The following is an 18,525-nucleotide window of genomic DNA, read 5'->3' on the forward strand; positions in this document are numbered from 1 at the left end:
TATATATATGTGTGTGTGTATATATATATACATACACACACTCTCTTACATATGAGAATACTCTTGGAGCATTGCTTCCAATAATGGCTCGATCTGCAGATGTCCAGCAGCAGCAGAATGGGCTATAACTTGTAGTGTGGTCCTTACTGGAATAGCATACAGCAATGAACACAGATACACAATATCTACACATGACACCCCAGATGACTCTGGCAAACAGAATGGTGAGTTGAAGGAAGGGTTCTGTTTACACCGTCTTCCAAAACAGGCAAAACCAGAACTCTATTGTTTAGTGGTGCAGATTCAGGTGGTAAAACTATCAAAAGGGAGGAAGTGGTTCCTGTAACATAAGGATGTCTCCCTCTCCGGAGCAGGGAGCTGTGGAATGGAGGCTGGGGGTTGGGGGCTTCTGGGCTGGCAGTGACATGGGGATTTGCTCTATAATTTGTGTTAAATTGTGTGTATATCCTGTGCCTGCTCTATAGTTCACAATCTTTTTAATGCTTAAAAGTAAATAATTAAATCAATAAAACCGACACACACACCACTTGTCCTTCCTTCTTGGGCTCCCCATTCAACTTAGAGACAGGCCACCCCAACGACCCAGGAGCCCAAGAATCAGCTTTGATGACTCCCCAATACCCAGGCATTCCACCTGGTGGGTTCCACCTCCCAACACCTCTCAGAGCCTGGTCCCTCCTTCGGTCCCTTCTCACCCTTCCGATTTCTCTCTTGTCCCTCCCACTGACATCCTACCCACCAAGCCCAGTTGTTTGCCCTCTCTCTCTCTCTCCCTCTCCTCTTCACACCCCAACCCCAAGCCTTTGCCGAAACACTTATCTCCCTCCCCCTTCCCCTGTCCTATCCTATTCAACATTAAGGTCTCAGCTAGACACCTTCTTGCCAGGCCGGGTGACACCCCTCACCCTGCCCTAACACCCCCGCCTAAGGAAACAGCCAGCCCCAGGCTGCAGGCTGCAGGCTCCAGGTTCCAGGCTCCGGCTCTGGGGAGGTTGGTGTTCCTGCATCCTGGGTGCCTGGGGCGAGGGAACGAAGCCAGGACCTGCCTAAGACTAGAGGTCCCCACAGTGGGGGACAGCTGGAAGGAAGGTCTGAGGTGTCTCTGAGAGGCAGCTTCTCAGCCTCAGCAAAGCTTCCCCTGGACCAGGAAGCCTGGAAGGGGCAAGGCAGGAGCCAGCATGAGAGAACCCTCCCCCCGTGGTCTTGAATAGGACATCAGCAGTGACCATGAGGGCTGACGTTTCCCCTCCTTCCAGGAGGAACACGCGTTTCCCAGGTTGTCATTTAACTCAAGGGCCTTCTCCACAACGACTTGCTGAATGTCCTGCTCATGCAGGGGATGGGGGTGTTAGAGTCTATTGTGATGTACAAATTAACAATGAAATGTGACATGTTTGCACCCCCAATTTTGTTCACACACATCACACTGTTTCCATTGCCTGGTTCCTGAGTATATTGTAAAGCAGCGACTCCATTGCACACTTTCCCTCAAGCACGACCAATTTTACCTGTTCCATGTACCAAACAGCCCCTCCTGCCCGCTGGTCTGCAAACTTCCACCATCAAATATGCCCCCATCTGTTCCCAGACTCTTTCCTGTTCCTTTGGTCAATCTGTTTATCCTTGTGACAAATTTCTAAGTATACAGGATTTTAAAAATTATTTTTTGTTATTACCATCTAACTTCATTGAATTGAGATCAAAGAATGTGCCCTGTATAATGTCTATTCTTTGAGATTTTTTGGAGCTTGCTTTCTAAGCTAGTATGCAATCAATTTTTAAAAAATGGTCCATAAGTGGTTGGGAACAGCCTGACTGTGGGATGCAGAATTCAATCAATGTCCATTAGGTTGAGCTTTGTACTCATGTTGTTCAAATCTTCTATATCTGGTCCATTTTTTTCAGCTTTACGGTCAACAATTAAGAGAAGCATTTGAAATATCCTATGTTGATGGTAGATTGGTCAGTTTCTCTTCATTCTATCATGTTTTTAAATGCCAGTTTTATTGAAGTAAATTTCCACGGAATAAAATTCACTCATCCCTGCCCCCATGTCCGGTGAAGCATTTCCTGGAAGTAGTCCCATCCCAGAGCCTGGACCCGAATGGGGCTCAGGGCCACATACCTGAGGCCAATTCCTGGAAGTACCAGACCCATTCTGTGTCACCCTGGCCACATCCTCTCTTGAGTAGCCCTAGGCTTAGACCCTTAGCGGGGTCTAAGAGGCCAGGCCTGAGCTGGGGGTGAAAAGAGAGGTCCCAGGCAAGGCCCCGCTTCACCAGGCTGCCAACCCAGCCTGGGTCACCACTCCCCAGAGCTGCCCAAGAGAAGGGCCGGGGGTTCCTATGATCCCTTAGCACCTTATTAACATTGGAGCCACCCCAAGGCCTAGGGAGCCCTGTACAAGTCAAGGCTGGGCTAAACCAGGGGGGCTAGAATGGGGACTCACATCACCCTGATAGAGATGGGGTTCACTTTGCTTGGAGTCAGAACAGGAAAGACAGTTTCTCTGCAGGGCAATTGGAGAGATTCCTTGGAAGAAGTGTTTCGTGAGCCACCAAGTATTTAAATAGAGCAGAGGATTGGAGAATGGAAGGGTGGGGTTGGGGGGACATGTGGTTACAGCAGGGGGGCTGCATTGTGTGGGGAATATTCCTAAAACAGCCGAAGGCCACCGAGGCTGGAGCAAAGGCCACTCTGGGAGGTGGCCCAGCCAAGGGGCCGCAGAATGTGCTCAGTGAGGAGCTGGGACTGTGATGTTGAGCAGGCCTGGGCCTGGGGCTTAGACAGGTTGGCCTCTGAGACTTAGCTGACACTGTTAAAAATAATAGCAAAAATACTAATGAGAACACTAATAATCATTTGTTGAGCAGTTACTCTGTGCTAAGCCTCTTTACATGGACTGTTTTATTTAACCTTCAAAACAAGTCCTACTTATGTTCCCACCTATTTACAGGTGAGAAAACTAAGGCACAGAGAGGTTGAGTGGCTTGTCCACAGTCACTTAGTTAGCAAGTGGCAGAGCTGGCCTTTAAGCCCAGGCCGGCTAGCTCCGGAGCCCGCACCACTTACCACCTAGTGAAGGGTTCTTTGCATCAGGAAATGAACAAAGGGCAAAACGAAAGGGATCCAGCTGCAGTTCCTCCCCTGTGCCATTCAAAGTCATTAAAACCCACTTGATGGCCTGGAGCAGGGCCCTGAGGGCCTACCCCAGCCCACTGAGCGCGAGACCCCAGGAGCCGGAGTGGGCAGCTGTGTTGGGTGAAGCAAGAAATGGCTATGTGAACAGTGCTGACACTCCTCCTCCTGGTCTCTCAGCAGGCGCAGTCTTGGAGGCAGGACCTCTCCCTCTGCTTGGTCATGTTCACAGGTGACCTCAGCATTTCCAGAGCGGTTTGGGTGCCAACGGTCTCTGCACACAGGCCAATATCGCCCCCTGGTGTGCAGCCTGGGAAAGGCTCTAGATTCATGAATTTCCCACTTAGTCTGACAGACAGGTCAAGGGCAATAGGTGATTCTCTGCAACTGTGGCCTGAGTTTGGACTTAGAACCCACACCCTAATGCCTACCAAGGGAAGTTCAATTCTACCCAGTCATCAAATAGCTTGGTCACTGAGGCCCAGCTGGCTCAGGTGTAGGGAAAAGGGGCATTTCCCTCCTACCCCCTGGAAGCTCTATGGCCCCAGCCACTGGTCTAAATGGCCAAGGGAGACTTGGAAGCACTGGAGGGAGGAGGAGCCTCTGGGAAAGACTGGGCTTCCTGATCTTTGAGAACGGTGGGCATGGAGTTGGGGTCATCATCATTTTGGGGGGATTAAAGGAAAAGAGGCCTTGGGCATAGGCTGATGAGGTCCCAGACAGTGGGTGGGTCTCTAAGCCCTGGGCACTGGGCCAGGATGTGGCCAGGAGGAAGGTGGCAGGGCCCAGCAGGCAGATGCAGTTAACGGGGTCCTCTATGGACCCTCTTCCTCCTGGCTTTATTCAGGCTTCACAAAGCTCTTAACCTAGGCAGGACCAGAGCACCATCAGCCTCATGTCAGATGTGGAAACCAAGCGTCAGTGAGAAATGACAGGCCCAAAGTCATACAGTAAGACTCAGAGCCAAGCCTTGAAACATGGCCTGGCTCCCAGGCCAGAGCTCTGTCCATAGGCCTGGCCAGCTGGGCCCAAGCACCAGGGTGAAGTTTGCTGCCCCTCATGGGGTTGGACCTGCCCCGGAGTAGAACACCAAGGTCATTCTGGGCATTTCCCTCTGGACCCAGGTAAGCCATGGAGGTGGAAAACCTCCCTAGAGGGCACAAGGCCTATGGTGTCCAGCAGCTGGCCTGCCACCATCACTGGTGGAAGCCAGGGCCTTGGGATTTAGGCCAGAGAGGTTGGCCTTGGGATTTAGGCCAGAGAGGTTGGCCTTGGGATTTAGGCCAGAGAGGTTGGCGGTTCCAGGCCAGGAGGTCCAGGCTACTGCATCATCTGGGAGGAGTCGAACGCCTCTCTCTCTGCCTCCGCCTCCGCCTCCGCCTCTGCGCGACACCTCTGGGACCAGAACCACAAGAAGAGGAAGAAACCTGCAAGCAAAAGGCTGGTCAGTGAGAGCAGCGGGGGAGCAGCGCGGGCCTCTCCCAGGATACAGGGACCTTCTCGGTTGGGGTGAGTCAGTCCTCCCCGAGGCCCAGGAGTAATGCTCAGAATTCCTTGCTGCTGGAGGCCAGAAGGGGTGGAGCACAGGAGCGGGAGGACCAGGCCACTGCTAGTCCAGAGGGCGCCTTTGTGTGGACTACACAGCAGCGCCCCTTGCTCTGGGAGGGAGTAGCCCCTAACAGGCTTGTCAGGGGGCTTCCTCCAGGCTGCCCATAGAACCCACCGTAGAGAGAGTTGAAGATGGTGAAGAGGAAGAGCTGGGGCAGCAGGAAGATGCCGAAGGAGAAGAAAGCCAGGGCCCAGGTGGTGCCCAGCAGCACAGTGAGGCCCAGCACGGTGACAGTGTCCCTGCAGGCCCAGGTGCCTGGCGCCTCCTTCCGAGCCTTCAGCCTGCGCAGGGCCCACAGTGCCCAGGCCAACACCACAAGGTTGAAAAGGGTCGTGAGGCCACCATAGCCCATGACCAAGACATAGTGCACCTCAGGGTTTCGTATCCAGCACCTGCAGGGGAAAGGCGAAGTGTCAGGGTCAGTGTGGCTCTCAAGGCTGAGGGAAGCCGTGGGCTCTTGGGCCTGGGGACTGCCTCTTGAATCTGGGCCAGTGTCCCAGCTGAGTCCTCTTGTTTCTTGCCCAACTGCACACGGGGTGAAGTCTTGGGCCCAGCTTTCCAGCCAAGCCACCACGATAGGACCCACTTGCCACCCCAGCCCCCTGCCTGCAGCCCCTGCTTGCCTCTTTTCCAACCTTTTGCTCCCAAGACACCTTCATGAGGAGTGTTGCCTTTTCCCCAGACATTGTCACATACTTTCAGTAGATTAGCCCAGTCAATCCTCATGATGACCCTATGAGGCAGGTACGTAATCATCCCCATTCTACAGATGAGGAAACTGAGGCTCTGGTTTAAAAACACACACTAGTAAGAGACAAAGGTGGGACTTGAAGCCTCACGGTCTGAGCCGGAGCCCGAAGCAAGGTGGTGGGACTAGAGCACACTCAGGCTCAGGCCAAGCCCCACAGCAGAGCCTGAGAGCTCGAGGGGGCTGGGCCCGCAGCTGTGTGCTGCCAGGAGGCAGAGGTCTCAGAGGCCCGTGAGCGGGTGCTGGAGTCCAGGTCACAGCTTCCTGGAATTAGATGGCATAGAACTTGAGCCTGCCCCACAGGAGACCTTGGGGACCCAGCAGAAGAAATGTGACAAAGCCCCCTGGAAACTACCCCTTGTCTAAGCAACGACCACCTCCTTGTCCCACAGCCAGTGCCCTGCTTGCAGGACACCCTGTTCAGAGCCCCAGGGCCAGGTGGTCCTTCTGCCAAGGCCAGAGAGCCCAGGGTGCACTCACATGGACATGTTCTGGAAGCCCGTGCTGTTTCCCTGGCTGCCAGAGAGTGGGATTATGCGGCGTCCATAAGATGAGTTCTTGATGACAAGGAGGAGCAACACCAGGCAGGCTGGGACCCCTGGGGGGGGGGAGACAAAGGCTCAGCATCTGTCAGGAGTCCCCAGGGATGAGTTGGCTGTGGGTCTCTCGGGCTGCTGAAACAGAATTCTCCTGGGCAAGAGGTGAATAGGGAAAGAGTCTGTTCTGAGCCCCAGCCCCTGTCCTGTGGCCCAGCTTCACAGCAATTAGCCGGGTGGACTCAGAGGAGGCTGTTCTCCCAGGTATGTGAGTGAGGGCTCTAAGGTGGGACGGTAGTGGCGGCTGTGGTGGTCACACTGGGGAGGTGGTGGCTGGGAGTTAATGGGAGAGAGGGCTAGGGAACAGATAGATAGATAGTAGAGAGGGGCTAGGATGGTGCTAGAGATACCAATGACAGTGGTGCCAGAGAGAGTGGTGAAGACGAGGTTGAGGATGGTGGCGATGATGGAGGTGGTGGTGGGGATGTAGTTAAAGTGGTGGTGGAGGTGATGGTGGCGATGAAGGTGGAGGTGGTGGAGGTGATGGTGGTGTGGGAGGTGGAGGTGGTGGAGGTGATGGTGGTGTGGGAGGTGGAGGTGGTGGAGGTGATGGTGGTGATGAAGGTGGAGGTGGTGGAGGTGATGGTGGTGATGAAGGTGGAGGTGGTGGAGGTGATGGTGGCGATGAAGGTGGAGGTGGTGGAGGTGATGGTGGCGATGAAGGTGGAGGTGGTGGAGGTGATGGTGGTGATGAAGGTGGAGGTGGTGGAGGTGATGGTGGTGATGAAAGTGGAGGTGGTGGAGGTGATGGTGGTGTGGGAGGCGGGGGTGGTGGAGGTGATGGTGGTGTGGGAGGCGGGGGTGGTGGAGGTGATGGTGGTGATGAAGGTGGAGGTGGTGGAGGTGATGGTGGTGATGAAGGTGGAGGTGGTGGAGGTGATGGTGGTGATGAAGGTGGAGGTGGTGGAGGTGATGGTGGTGATGAAGGTGGAGGTGGTGGAGGTGATGGTGGTGATGAAGGTGGAGGTGGTGGAGGTGATGGTGGTGATGAAGGTGGAGGTGGTGGAGGTGATGGTGGTGATGAAGGTGGAGGTGGTGGAGGTGATGGTGGTGATGAAGGTGGAGGTGGTGGAGGTGATGGTGGTGATGAAGGTGGAGGTGGTGGAGGTGATGGTGGTGATGAAGGTGGAGGTGGTGGAGGTGATGGTGGTGTTGAAGGTGGGGGGGGTGGAGGTGATGGTGGCGATGGAGGTGAAGGTGGCGGAGGTGGTGGTGTGGGAGGTGGAGGTGGTGGAGGTGATGGTGGTGTTGAAGGTGGAGGTGGTGGAGGTGATGGTGGTGTTGAAGGTGAAGGTGGCGGAGGTGGTGGTGTGGGAGGTGGAGGTGGTGGAGGTACAGGTGGCGATGGAGGTGGCAGTGATGATAGAATAGTAATGTCGGAAGTAGTGTGGGTGTTGGCAGAGATGATGACAGGTGGTCATGGCAGTGGTCACTACGTTGAAGAGGAAGGGGAAGAGGAAGAGAAGGACAGGCCCAGCTGGAAGTCTCTGGAAGCCAGAGGGAAGGGAGGCTGGGCTTACCCCAGCCCACTGCGCAGAGCTTGGGCACGTATCTCCGGATGTAGATGTTGTAGACGCGCCCCAGGAGGAGGTAGAGGTTGAAGCCCTCAATGGCCATCCAGGTGAGGCAGCTGAGCAGCGCGTAGTGCAGGAAGGCGGCCAGCGCCACGCACGCCGGCCCGGGCACGGAGAGCACGGCCAGTGCGGGGCTCAGCAGGAAGGCGACGTTCAGGAGCAGCACGGACGCGTGCAGGTTCATGTGGATGCGTGTTATGAAGTTACTCTGCTTTCTGCGGGTGGGAGCATGGCCCTTAGTGGCCTGGGGACATCGCCCAGGCAGCACCACCTCCTGGGCGCAGACACGCAACGACAGGGACACAGGTCCAGGCGGCAGGGAGCCAACAGCAGCCAGGCAGTGGGGCTGGTCTCCTGCCTTGCGGGCTCCGCCCTCGGGGGAAGCCCTTCCCACTCTGGGACCCCGTGGGAAAGGAGCCGGGGAGCAGCGGGGGCAGCCTGGCACCTGGGCAGGGGGTACCTGGAGTGGAAGTGCAGCAGGAGGGTGAGCAGCGAAGCCACGATGGAGATGCTGCAGCCCACGAGGGAGATGTACGTGAGCGGTGCCAGCAACTCGGCAGGGAGTGGGGCTGGGGAGAGTTGCTGTGGGAAGGAAGGGGGCAGGAGGCCAGACGCGTGGAAATGCCTTCCCCAGGCTCAGCTGGAGAGACCTGCAAGACCCCACCTCCAAGCCCCCTTCCCCCCACAATCCTCACTATGGTCCTGGCTCGGAAAAAAAAAGCCATGGCAGACACAGTGACTTTTCCCCCCTCCCAACTCCCACCTCCCCTTCCTCTGTAAGAGCCTCCTTCCCTCACTGTCTCCACACATGGGTGGACCCCCGCTTCTCCCACTGTGTGTGCACAGGTGCCCCGCTCCTGGCCTATCAGAGCCCTCCCTCCTCTTGCCCACAGTGATCGGTTAAAGGGTAGGTATGTGACACACTCTAGGTGGGTGGGACTCAATCGTAAGGTTTTGGCTGGTGGAATTGGGTAAGAGAAGCTCTCACTCCATTGGCCTAAAAGCTAGTAGGGCATGAGGCCTGTCTTGGTGATACTGAGCCCCTGGATCAAGCCATACCTGAAGCCTAACCCAGTGTTTTCACGAACATAAACCCATAAGTTTCTTTTATTCCCCCCAAAGCCCATCTGAGTTGGATTTTCTATTCCTTACACCAGCCTTTGCCCTGCTTCCCTGTCCTGAGTGTGGGGCCTTCTGCAGCTCTGCCCACCCTCACCCAGGCCGGATGCACACATACCATGAGAACAGCGAAGTAGCTGAGGTGGTTGCAGCGGCAGAGCACCTGGGAAGGTGAGGGCTGCTCCGTGCGACAGCCCTCAGGACTCCAGACCCCCCAGTGGCGCTTGCTGGCTCCCTCCTTCCAGAAGACACAGGTCATTGTGTAGCCTTCCTAAGGGGAGATGCTGGAGTTGGGTGCATCCAAGGGGTTCAGGGGAGGGATCAAGGTCTGAAAATTGTGGGGGTCAAAGGTGACTCAACTGCACCTTTTCAACATTTAACCAGGCATCTGGCAGACCCAGATTCCAGCCCCCCTTCCACCATGGACTCTGAGAGTGACTTGGGCAAGTCACATAGATTCTCTGAGTCTTACTTTATTCATCTGCAAAATGGGATCATTTATACCAAGTCATAAGGATAGTGGAAAAATTGAAGGCAATGAGGAATGCTGAGTGCCCAGCTCTGGCCTATACAATAGGTGCTCTATAAGCAACTGTCCCCTCCCGCCTTCTCCCTGTGGGAAGCAACGGTGGTCAAGAGCCTTCCCAGTGGGGGGGAGAGAGATTTATCCACAGACGACCCTGACACCAAGCCATGTGGGTGGAGGGACAGGGGATATGGCACAGATAGTGCTATGGAAAACCACAGAAGGGTAGAGTCCTGTGGAAGAAAGGGACAGTTGGGGCACTGGGCCTTGGAGGACACCTTGGATTGCAATAGAAGTGGGACCAGAACATTCCAGGTGAAGGGAACTGCAGGGGCAAAGGCCTAGAGGAATGAAAGGAAAAGGTGATGGTGAAATTGAGAGTGCAGAGAAGAGGCTGATGGGAAGATAGGGCCAGAGCGCAAAGGCTCTGGGCTTTTCAGACATGCTAGAGACAGAGCAGAGGCGTCAGGGCTTGCCCACCTGCAGCCCGACTTCCTGCTTCCCATTTCAGCATCTGCACTTCTCTTGGGGACACCCCCCCCCCCCATAAGGGCAGGTCAGATGAATCCAGCCTGATCCCTGGGCCATGTGACCCAGGCCTGGCCAATCCACACATTCCACCCTCCTGGGCACAGTGATGGTTCAGGGATGGACACGTTGCCCAGTTGGACCTTTAGGACTCCATCCTGGGACCCCGGTTTGCACTGGCAAGAAAGACCCTCTAAGAAGAGGGGAAGAAACTCTAACACTTCAGCTGCCATCTTGCCACAGAGTAGAGAGCCAAGGCAGGAAACCATTGCTGAGAGATGGAGAGAGACTGAGCCATTATGGCATCATAACAGCCCCTGGATCCAGCCATGCCTGAAGCCAGCCCAGCCCTAGACATTTCATTTACATGAGCCAATCAATTTCCTTTTGTGCTTAAGTTGGCTGGAGTTGGTTTTCTATCACTTGCAGCTTAAAGAATCCTGACTAATGCCATGAGTAAAAGCTTCTCTGTCTTATTTCTTTGGCAGGACTTTTCAAAGTGTGATAGATTCATATAGTTTGTTTCCAAGATGGTTCCACAGGTTTAAGTTTGGTCAAACCAATGTTCACCAGGACAGTCTTACGGGGGCAGGATGGGGTGGAAATGGGGGCGTCCCCACAGTACCAGGCTTTGGTTGTGCCAGAAGCTGATGTTGATGGGCTCCTTGAGGTTGTTCACGTGTTCGTGGCCCAGCTGGGCCCCCAGGACATAGTTATTGAGCAGAGGTGAGTTGTCATTCTGGAAGGGCGACAGAAGAAAGGCTGACTGGAGGGGATATGAGGAGACTTGGATGAGGTCCCAGAGCCCCCCTTCTCCAGGCCCTCCTCCCTAGGTGAGAAGAGCAGCATGCCTTCCATATGTACAACTTGGGGCAACCTCCCGGCCTTTGCACATGCTGTCCCCTCCTGGAAAGCTGTCCTCTCACCACCCTCCTGCCCCACCTCCCCTCTGTTTAATGCAGTCCAACCTTGTACCTTCCACCTCACCACTATCTTAACACACTTTCAATACCAAGGTTAAAAGGCACCTTCTCCAGAAGCCCTCCTGGACTGCCCATTGGGAATGACCCCAATACCACCCTGACTCACCCAACATTTTGTATCTCTATGGGTATAATCAACCTTGAGCTAAAATTAAGTCTCTAAGGTCCTAGTCTAATTGTCAAGATACCAAGTTCTCTGAGGACAGGGACCTTGGGACCTTGCTGTCTGTCTCCTGCCTAGGGACATGCACATACATAAGTAGGTTTCTTCAGCCTCATTTGCATTTTATAATTGCACTTCCCACCATTCTGCTAAAACTCAGGCCCATAGAGAGGCAATGGAGGTTCAGGATGCACAGTGGGTTAGTCCCCACCAAGAGCCCGGCTGGTGGCATGGGTGCCTGCAGGGCCCATCCTCGGCCCACCACTGCACTGACCTGGAAAAAGCTAGCGGTGAAGAAATACATGCAGATGAGACGGAGCTCCCTGGGGCGTGCCCTGCAGGCCTTCTGGGTGAGCTCAGTGGGGAACTGCATGGCGTGAGGAGCCCGCCTGCCGAGGGCCAAAGACAGGCTGAGCCTGGGGTCCATCTCCAGATCAGTCCCAACTCCCTGTGAAACCCTCCTGACCTCACCCCAGCATTTCTTTCCCTAGAGCCTCCACCTGCAGAACCCTCCTTCCTGGCTGCACCTGCTCCCAAACTTCCCAAGATCCAGGTCTTCCCTCCACGCTGCTCTGGCCTTGAATTTGGGTTACTTGCCTCACCCAACTGGGCCCCCAGAGGGTGGAGCTTCTCCCCCTGCAACCCCCAGCACCCAGGCATTCAGCAGGAGTCACACTAGGGTCTTCAAAGTAGCCCAGATTCCCTGGTCTCTCCCTCTGCTTCCACTGCCCCCCCCCCCCCCCCCGCCAGACCTACAAAAGCAGAAAGAGGACACTGACTTAAAGGGGCCACAAAACATCCCATTTCTGTCATTCACATGAGGAACACCAGCCCCATTTTACAGAAAAGGCAACTCACAGCCATTAGGACAGAGCCAGGATTGGTGGGGACTGGGGATGGATGGATCCTAGGGAAAGTTCAGACCTCAAATCCCCGGAGGATTTCTGGGGTGGAGGCACTGGCCACCCCCCATCTCCTGGCCATCTCTGACCTGGGGAATCCGCTCCATAGCATCACTGTTCAGCGAGAGGCCTGCAAAGTCGCAGCCCAGCTTGAAGGCCAGTATCTGAATGGTGGGTGTCTGCAAGGTGAGGTTGTTGCCCTTGAAGGTGGCATTCAGAAGTCTGTACTCCAGACCATGGATGAGCCTGAGGGCAAGAGAGGTGACCAGATCCTGGAATGGAGGTAGGGTGAGAGGAGGTCCAGACAGCCTGGGAGCGGAAGGCTTTCCCCACCCCACACTCCTGTCACTCCCACCTGTGGACCTTTGCACACACAGTGTCCCTGGCACACTCTTACCTCCCCACCCCACTCATTTCCTTCTGATTAACTCTTGTTCAGGTCCTAGTTTGTTGACACTTCCTCCAGGAAGCCTTCCTTGGCTGTTCTCTTTTGACTGATTGAAGTACCCCCTAGTCCCCAGGCTTTCCTGACCAGCCATCAGCATTGGCCTCTCACTCAGAGTTGCTTGGCCTTTGGGTCACAGACTCTAGAGATCCCAGCCCAAGTTTTCGAGCCCCTTCCAAGAAATATGCACAGAGACCCAGGAATCTGCACCTAGTTTCCTGACATCCATGGTTCAGGGCCCCCAGCCAGACAGTAAACTTGATGAGGGCAGAGAGACATGTCTATCCTGCATCTCCAGAGCCTAGTGTCAGGCACATAGTAGGTACTCAATAAATACATGTCAAATAAATGAATTAATGGTCTATACTAGACCAATTCTGGACCACTGATTCAAGGCGCAAGCTGGGAATGGGAGGCACAGCTGCCTCTAGGTAGGCGAGGAGGGACACACAACTCACTCAGCAGAATTAATCCAGTTCCGTCCCCTTAGTGCCGCCTCCATTCTCTCCATCCACTGCTGGGGTTCTTGGGCTGCCTCTGTGGGGAGCGAGTCAGATCCCCACCTCAACTTCTGTCCACAGCTGCCCCCAAGCCCCATGGCCTGTGGGCCTTCCACCCCAGCCTGAGATACTAGTTCACCTTGCTGCTGCCCCAGGAGGCCTAAGTGCCCCCTTTCAATCTCCCTTGGTCTGAGGCCTCCCCCTTGCCCATCACAGCCAGGGCTCCGGGCTAGCAGAGCCCTCTTACCTGCTGCCCCACTCTGAGAAGTCACGAGACTTAGGCAGAGGAAAAGGGCGGTATGGCAATCCATGTCCTGAGCCAGGTCTTCCCCAAGAACCAGCTCCTGTCCTGGAAAAGGGGAACGCTGTCATCATCAAGGTCAAAGGGTGACCTCTAACTTCTTGGCGTCTGCCATGTCCCAAGGATAGGACAAGCAGCACCTTCTTTGACTCTCATTACTCCTGCATTTTACAGATGAGGAAACCGAGGCTCAGGGACCTAGAGATCGTGCTTTGCTCAAAGCAGCCCAAAGCCAGAACTCTGTGAACCCAGAATTCTTGACCAGTTGGTAACGCCTGCCACTAACAGCTGTGCCTGAGTCACTCCACCCTTCGCCAAAATGGTCTTGCTGGGGGCTTTCCTCACAGCCCTGACCTCACCCAGGGGGAAGCTGCTTGGAAGCCAGCGACATATAACCCTGTCCAACCCCGTCGTTCACCCACCATGTGACTTTGTGCAAGGACCTGGCCCTCTCAGCCCTCATTTCCCTCGGTTTTAAAACGAACTCATAAAGTTCTGTAAGGGCAGCAAATGTATGGCTATCCTCAGAAGCTTCACTAAAATGAGAGTGAGTGCGTAAAATAGACATCAAACCGCAAAGACACGACAATGACAAGACAACAGCAGATGAGTGATGTTGGCAAAACTAGGAGGCCACAAAGCAGGACCTGCCAAGGGTTGAGGGTGGAGCAGGAGTACCTGGAGCAGCCATCCGCGCTCTGAGTGTAAGGTGCGTGAGTACAAGGTGGCGACTGGCTGCTACTAGAGACAGACCTCTGCACCCTAGCCTCCCTCTGACGTAACACCCTCATCCCACAGGTCCCTGACCTGCTACCAGGCAAAGGTCTGCTGCCTCTGGGGGAGAAAAACCCATTATATACAGAAGATGAAAAACCTACCTACCTCAGACCCTGCACTGACAAAGAGCAGGAAACCCGATAGCGCCCAGGATTTTGCACTGGTAAAAAGCAGAGGGCTACTGCTGCTGGGGAAAAGGTAGGAACCTCACTCACACCCAAGACCCCTCCCGCAATACAAGACAGAGGTAACTATGGCAACAACAAAACCTAAACCCAAATCACCTACAGACTAGAACGACTCAATAACGTATACTAAGGCTGTAACATAAGAAATATGCCCGTTTCTAGGTATAAATATCATTTACCTCACTCACTACTGTTCTTTTACACACAATGCCTGGTATTTCATCAAAGATTATCGCATATAACATAAAATCAAGAAGAAGAAAAGACTAATTGTAAAGAGATAAAAGAGGCAACAGAGCCAGACCCAGAGATGACCAAAATGTTGGAACTATAAGGTTGATAAATCTCTAGCCAGAATGATCAAGAAAAAAAGAAAGAAGGCACAATTACCAGTATCAACAATAAAAGAGAGGCTTTCACTATAGAACCTAATGACATTAAAAAGATAAGGGAATAATATTAACAATTTATGCTAATAAATTATATAACTTAGATGAAATGGAAAAATTCCTTGGAAGACACAAACTATTAAAGCTTACTCAAGAAGAAACTGATAACATTAATAGTCAATTATTTATTAAAGGAATTGAAATAGTAGTTTAAATACTTCCCCACACAGGGATATAAAGCACAACACAGGAAACATAATCAATAATTTTGCAATACTATATATGGTGGCATGGGGGTGTTGGACTTATTGGGGGGAACACTTTGTAAATTATATAAATGTCTAACCACTATGCTGTACATCTGAAACTAATGTAACATTGACTGTCAACTGTAATTGAAAAATAAAAAGAAGCCTTCCCACAAAGAAAGCATTTGGCCTAAACAGCTTCATTGGTTAATATTTTCAAACAATTAAGAAAGTTATAATACCACCCTGGCCGGTGTGGTTCAGTTGGTTGAGTGGACGTCCCATGCACTCTCTCTCTTTTCCTCTCCCTTCCTCTCTCTCAAATCAATAAAAACATATTTTAAAAAACGATAATACCAATTCTACAAAAAATGCTTCCAAAAAAATAAAAGACAAAGAAAGCAATAACAAGACCCTAGACATACCCTTTCAGAAAATAAAGGAGGCAAGAATGCCTCCAAACTCATCGTATGCCAATATTCCTGTAGCGCCAGAAACAGCCGTGGACATTACGAGAAAAGAGAACTGCAGGCCAATACCCCTCTTGAATGCAAATCAAACCCAAATGCAAAGCCCTGCAGGATATTCTGTAGAAACTGACAAGCTGATTCTAAAATTTGCATTAAAAAGCAAAGGACCTAGAATAGCCAAAATAATTTTGAAAAAGAAGAACAAAGTTGGAAGACTCGCACTACCGATTTCAAGGCTTACTTACTATAAAGCTACAATTATCAAGATAGTGTGTTACTGGCGTAAGGACAGACACACAGATGAAGGAGGCAGAACAGAGAGTCCAAAGTATACCCAGGCAAATATGATAAATTCACTTTTTACAAAGATGCAAAAGTAATTTGATGGAGAGAAGATAGCCTTTCCAATAAATGGCTCTGGAATAATTGGATTTTCCATGTGAAAAAATAAAAAGACCTTGGATCCATACCTTGCAGCATATACAAAATTTAACTCAAAATGGATCATAGATGAAGGTATAAAAACAAGCTATAAAATTTCTAGGAAAAAAAAGGAGAAAACCTTTCTGACTTTGGGTTAGGCAAAGATTCTTAGAAATAACACCAAGGGAAGTCCTTAGGGAAATGCAAATAAAGATGGTGGCGCATACAAACTTTTCATTCTGATTATCCTCTGACCCAGGAAACCCATTTTCATGAACTTATTCTGTGGAAATAACAGGGCAAGCCAGGAATGTACACAGAGAGATATTTATAATACCGTTGTTAAGCATGAAGGAGAGTGGAAACTATGTAAATGTCTATCCATAGAGAAATAGTTAAATAAATTACAGCTCAATGCCACTTTGGAAAACAGTGTGGCAGTTTCATAAAACTACACATGCACCTATCATATGACCCAGCCATTGCACATCTGGGCATTTATCCCAGAGAAATAAAAATTCATGTTCACACAACATGAACTTCATAGCAGCTTTGTTCGCAGTAACCTCACATTGAAACCGGTCCCAATGTCCCTGCAATGGGGGAACGGTTAAACACACTGGGGGCCATCCATGCTGTGAAATACAACTCAGCAACTGGAAAAAAAAATGATTGATACAACTTGGATGGGTCTCCACAGAATTATGCCCCCCCCCCAAAAAATCAGTAATCTCAAAATATTGTATACTGTTGGATTCCAGTTAGATAACTTTCTTGAAATAACAAAATTATAGAGATGAAGAACAGATTAGTGATCGCCAAGGGTGAGGGAGGTTTGAAGGGCATGTGTCTGCAAAGGGGCAGCTCAAGGAAACTTTGTAGTGATGAATTAGCTTTGTATCTTGATTGTGGTTTTGGTTAGAAGAATTATGTCAGGAAATTGCATAAAACGAAACACACACACACACACGCAAACGAAAGCGTATAAAACTGATGCTCCTAATAAAGTGTGTAAATCGTACCAAAGTCGATTTCCTGGTTTTGATATTGTACTATAGGTAAGCAAGAGGTTACCATGGGAGAAAACTGAGTGAAACACGCATGAAACCTTTCTATACTTTTTTTTTTTTTTTGCAACCTCCTGTGAATTCATAACTTTTCAAAATTAAAAGTCAAAAAAATACAGTACGATGGGCTGTCAATTAAAAATTATGATGTGGATAGCCATGGAGAAGAGAAGCAGAGCAGCGCCCTGGCCTGTGTGGCTCAGCTGGTTGAGCACAGGCCCAGGCACTGAAAGGTCGCCAGTTCCATTCCCAGTCAGGGCACATGCCCAGGTTGTGGGTTTGATCCCTGGTCAGGGTGCGTATGGGAGGCAACCGACCAACGTTTCTCTCTTACATCAGTGTTCCTATCTCTGTCCTGTATGGACCCGGACCAGGGTTCAAACCCGAAACCTAGGTATGTGCCCCGACCAGGAATTGAACCCACCACCTTTCGGTGTACAGAACGACACTCCAACCAGCTGAGCCACCCAGCCAGGGCTGCCCACTCTTATAGTGGCCCAGCCTTTTCCTTATCAGCTCCTAGAAAATCTTAACCTAATAGGAAAATTAGCTCTTTGCTTATTATTTGAGTTGTAAATATTTATCCCAGTTTGTCTTTTTTGCCTTTTGACATTACAAGTGGTCTTTTTGCCACATGAAAATATATATATATTTTTTTGCCCGTGTCCGTGAGTTTTTTCTCTTTTTCTTCTTTTTTGCTCTACCCTTCCATACACTCCCCCTACCTCACCACCCTCCCACCAGCAGCTGTAATAAAAATTAGCAGTCTGTCTGGGCTTCTGGATTTTGAGTCATAGATAGAAAAGCCTTCCCCACTTTAATATCATGAAGGAATTCTCTTAAGTTTCTTCTAGTACTTTTACAGTTTCATTTTTACATCAAAGTCTCCAGTCCATTTGTGTTGAATCTGGAGTACAGCGCAAGATACGTATTCTGGTTTTTTTTCCCAGTGGTCATCCATTTGTCTTCAATTGTGTATTAACATATGTATTTATTTTAAAAGAGAATGGAGACTTTGGAGTCGTGGAGTGCTGGGCTCTTATTTATTTGGCTGTGCTGTGTTACCTCGGGCAACTCAGTTACCCTCTCAGAACCTCACAGAAGAGATGAGGGCAAAGGTGTGAAAGGAAGCCACTGAACGAACCCGCTGAAAGGTCTGAAATGGTTCAGGTGAGAAAGCTGAGGACCTGCAGAAAAGACCTTAGGCCATCTTGTCCACCCTCTCACAGCATGAATGGGGAAACTGAGGCCCAGGCAGTGGTGTGGATTTGATGTCCAGGGTCCCTGCACCTTAAGGCTGGGTCCCAGGCGCACACAGAGGGAAGAAGGGACTAACCTCACCACCAGGCTGGGGAAATCAGGCCAAAGCAGAAGTGACGCCTCCCTAAGCCCTCCAAATAGAAGCTGCGGCTTCCATCCCCTCTCCCAGGAGCAAACCATCACCTTCACTTCTCCCTGCAACCTCCAATCTCCATCTCCATCCCTCCAGAAGCCCCACCCAGCGCCACCCCACACCCTTGGCTGTCACCATCAACCCATCACCCTGCCATTCACAATGTAGGGCCCTTGGGAAACAGGCATTCCTGACCTGACTTCCAGGATGGTTCCAATGGACGTGGGGAAACTAAATACCACACAGGAGTGCGCCTGCAGTTCTACGGCAGCCCAGTGGTCCAGACTCCAAGTCGGATGCTGTCCCGGCTGCAAGGCAGCCTCCCAGTGGTGGCTGGGTGGCTGAGCTGCTGTGTGGATGAGTAAGGTCCTATTTAGCCAACAGAGAGATAAGGAGACCTTTGGAGCGCAGAGCAGG

General features: G+C 51.6%; 1 protein-coding gene across 1 annotated transcript; it reads right to left on the reverse strand.

The window, feature by feature from the left end:
* Positions 1-2,727: 2,727 nt before the first annotated feature.
* On the reverse strand, positions 2,728-18,525 carry ADGRG5 (adhesion G protein-coupled receptor G5). Its single transcript, XM_087827420.1, has 12 exons — positions 18,304-18,525; positions 13,100-13,201; positions 12,811-12,889; positions 11,965-12,153; positions 11,280-11,394; positions 10,485-10,598; positions 8,924-9,076; positions 8,147-8,268; positions 7,633-7,901; positions 5,997-6,114; positions 4,883-5,160; positions 2,728-4,586 (listed from the first exon to the last, which is right to left on the reverse strand). Exons 2-12 carry the CDS (start codon positions 13,161-13,163, stop codon positions 4,480-4,482), a joined length of 1,608 nt encoding a protein of 535 aa, XP_087683546.1. The 5' UTR covers positions 13,164-13,201; positions 18,304-18,525; the 3' UTR covers positions 2,728-4,479.

This window comes from Miniopterus natalensis, chromosome 18 (assembly GCF_054644295.1).
Source record: "Miniopterus natalensis isolate mMinNat1 chromosome 18, mMinNat1.hap1, whole genome shotgun sequence".
In the NCBI taxonomy this organism is placed as follows: Eukaryota; Metazoa; Chordata; class Mammalia; order Chiroptera; family Miniopteridae; genus Miniopterus; species Miniopterus natalensis.

What these genes read in the sequence shown, in the direction of transcription:
- ADGRG5 (XM_087827420.1), bottom strand. Translation starts at nt 13,163, where the DNA reads ATGGATTGCCATACCGCCCTTTTCCTCTGCCTAAGTCTCGTGACTTCT. An exon ending in TCTGGCACAACCAAAGCCTG is followed by an intron (nt 9,077 to 10,484) that starts GTACTGTGGGGA and finishes ATCTCCCCTTAG; the next exon opens with GAAGGCTACACAATGACCTG. An exon ending in GGCTTCCAGAACATGTCCAT is followed by an intron (nt 5,161 to 5,996) that starts GTGAGTGCACCC and finishes TTTCCCCTGCAG; the next exon opens with GTGCTGGATACGAAACCCTG.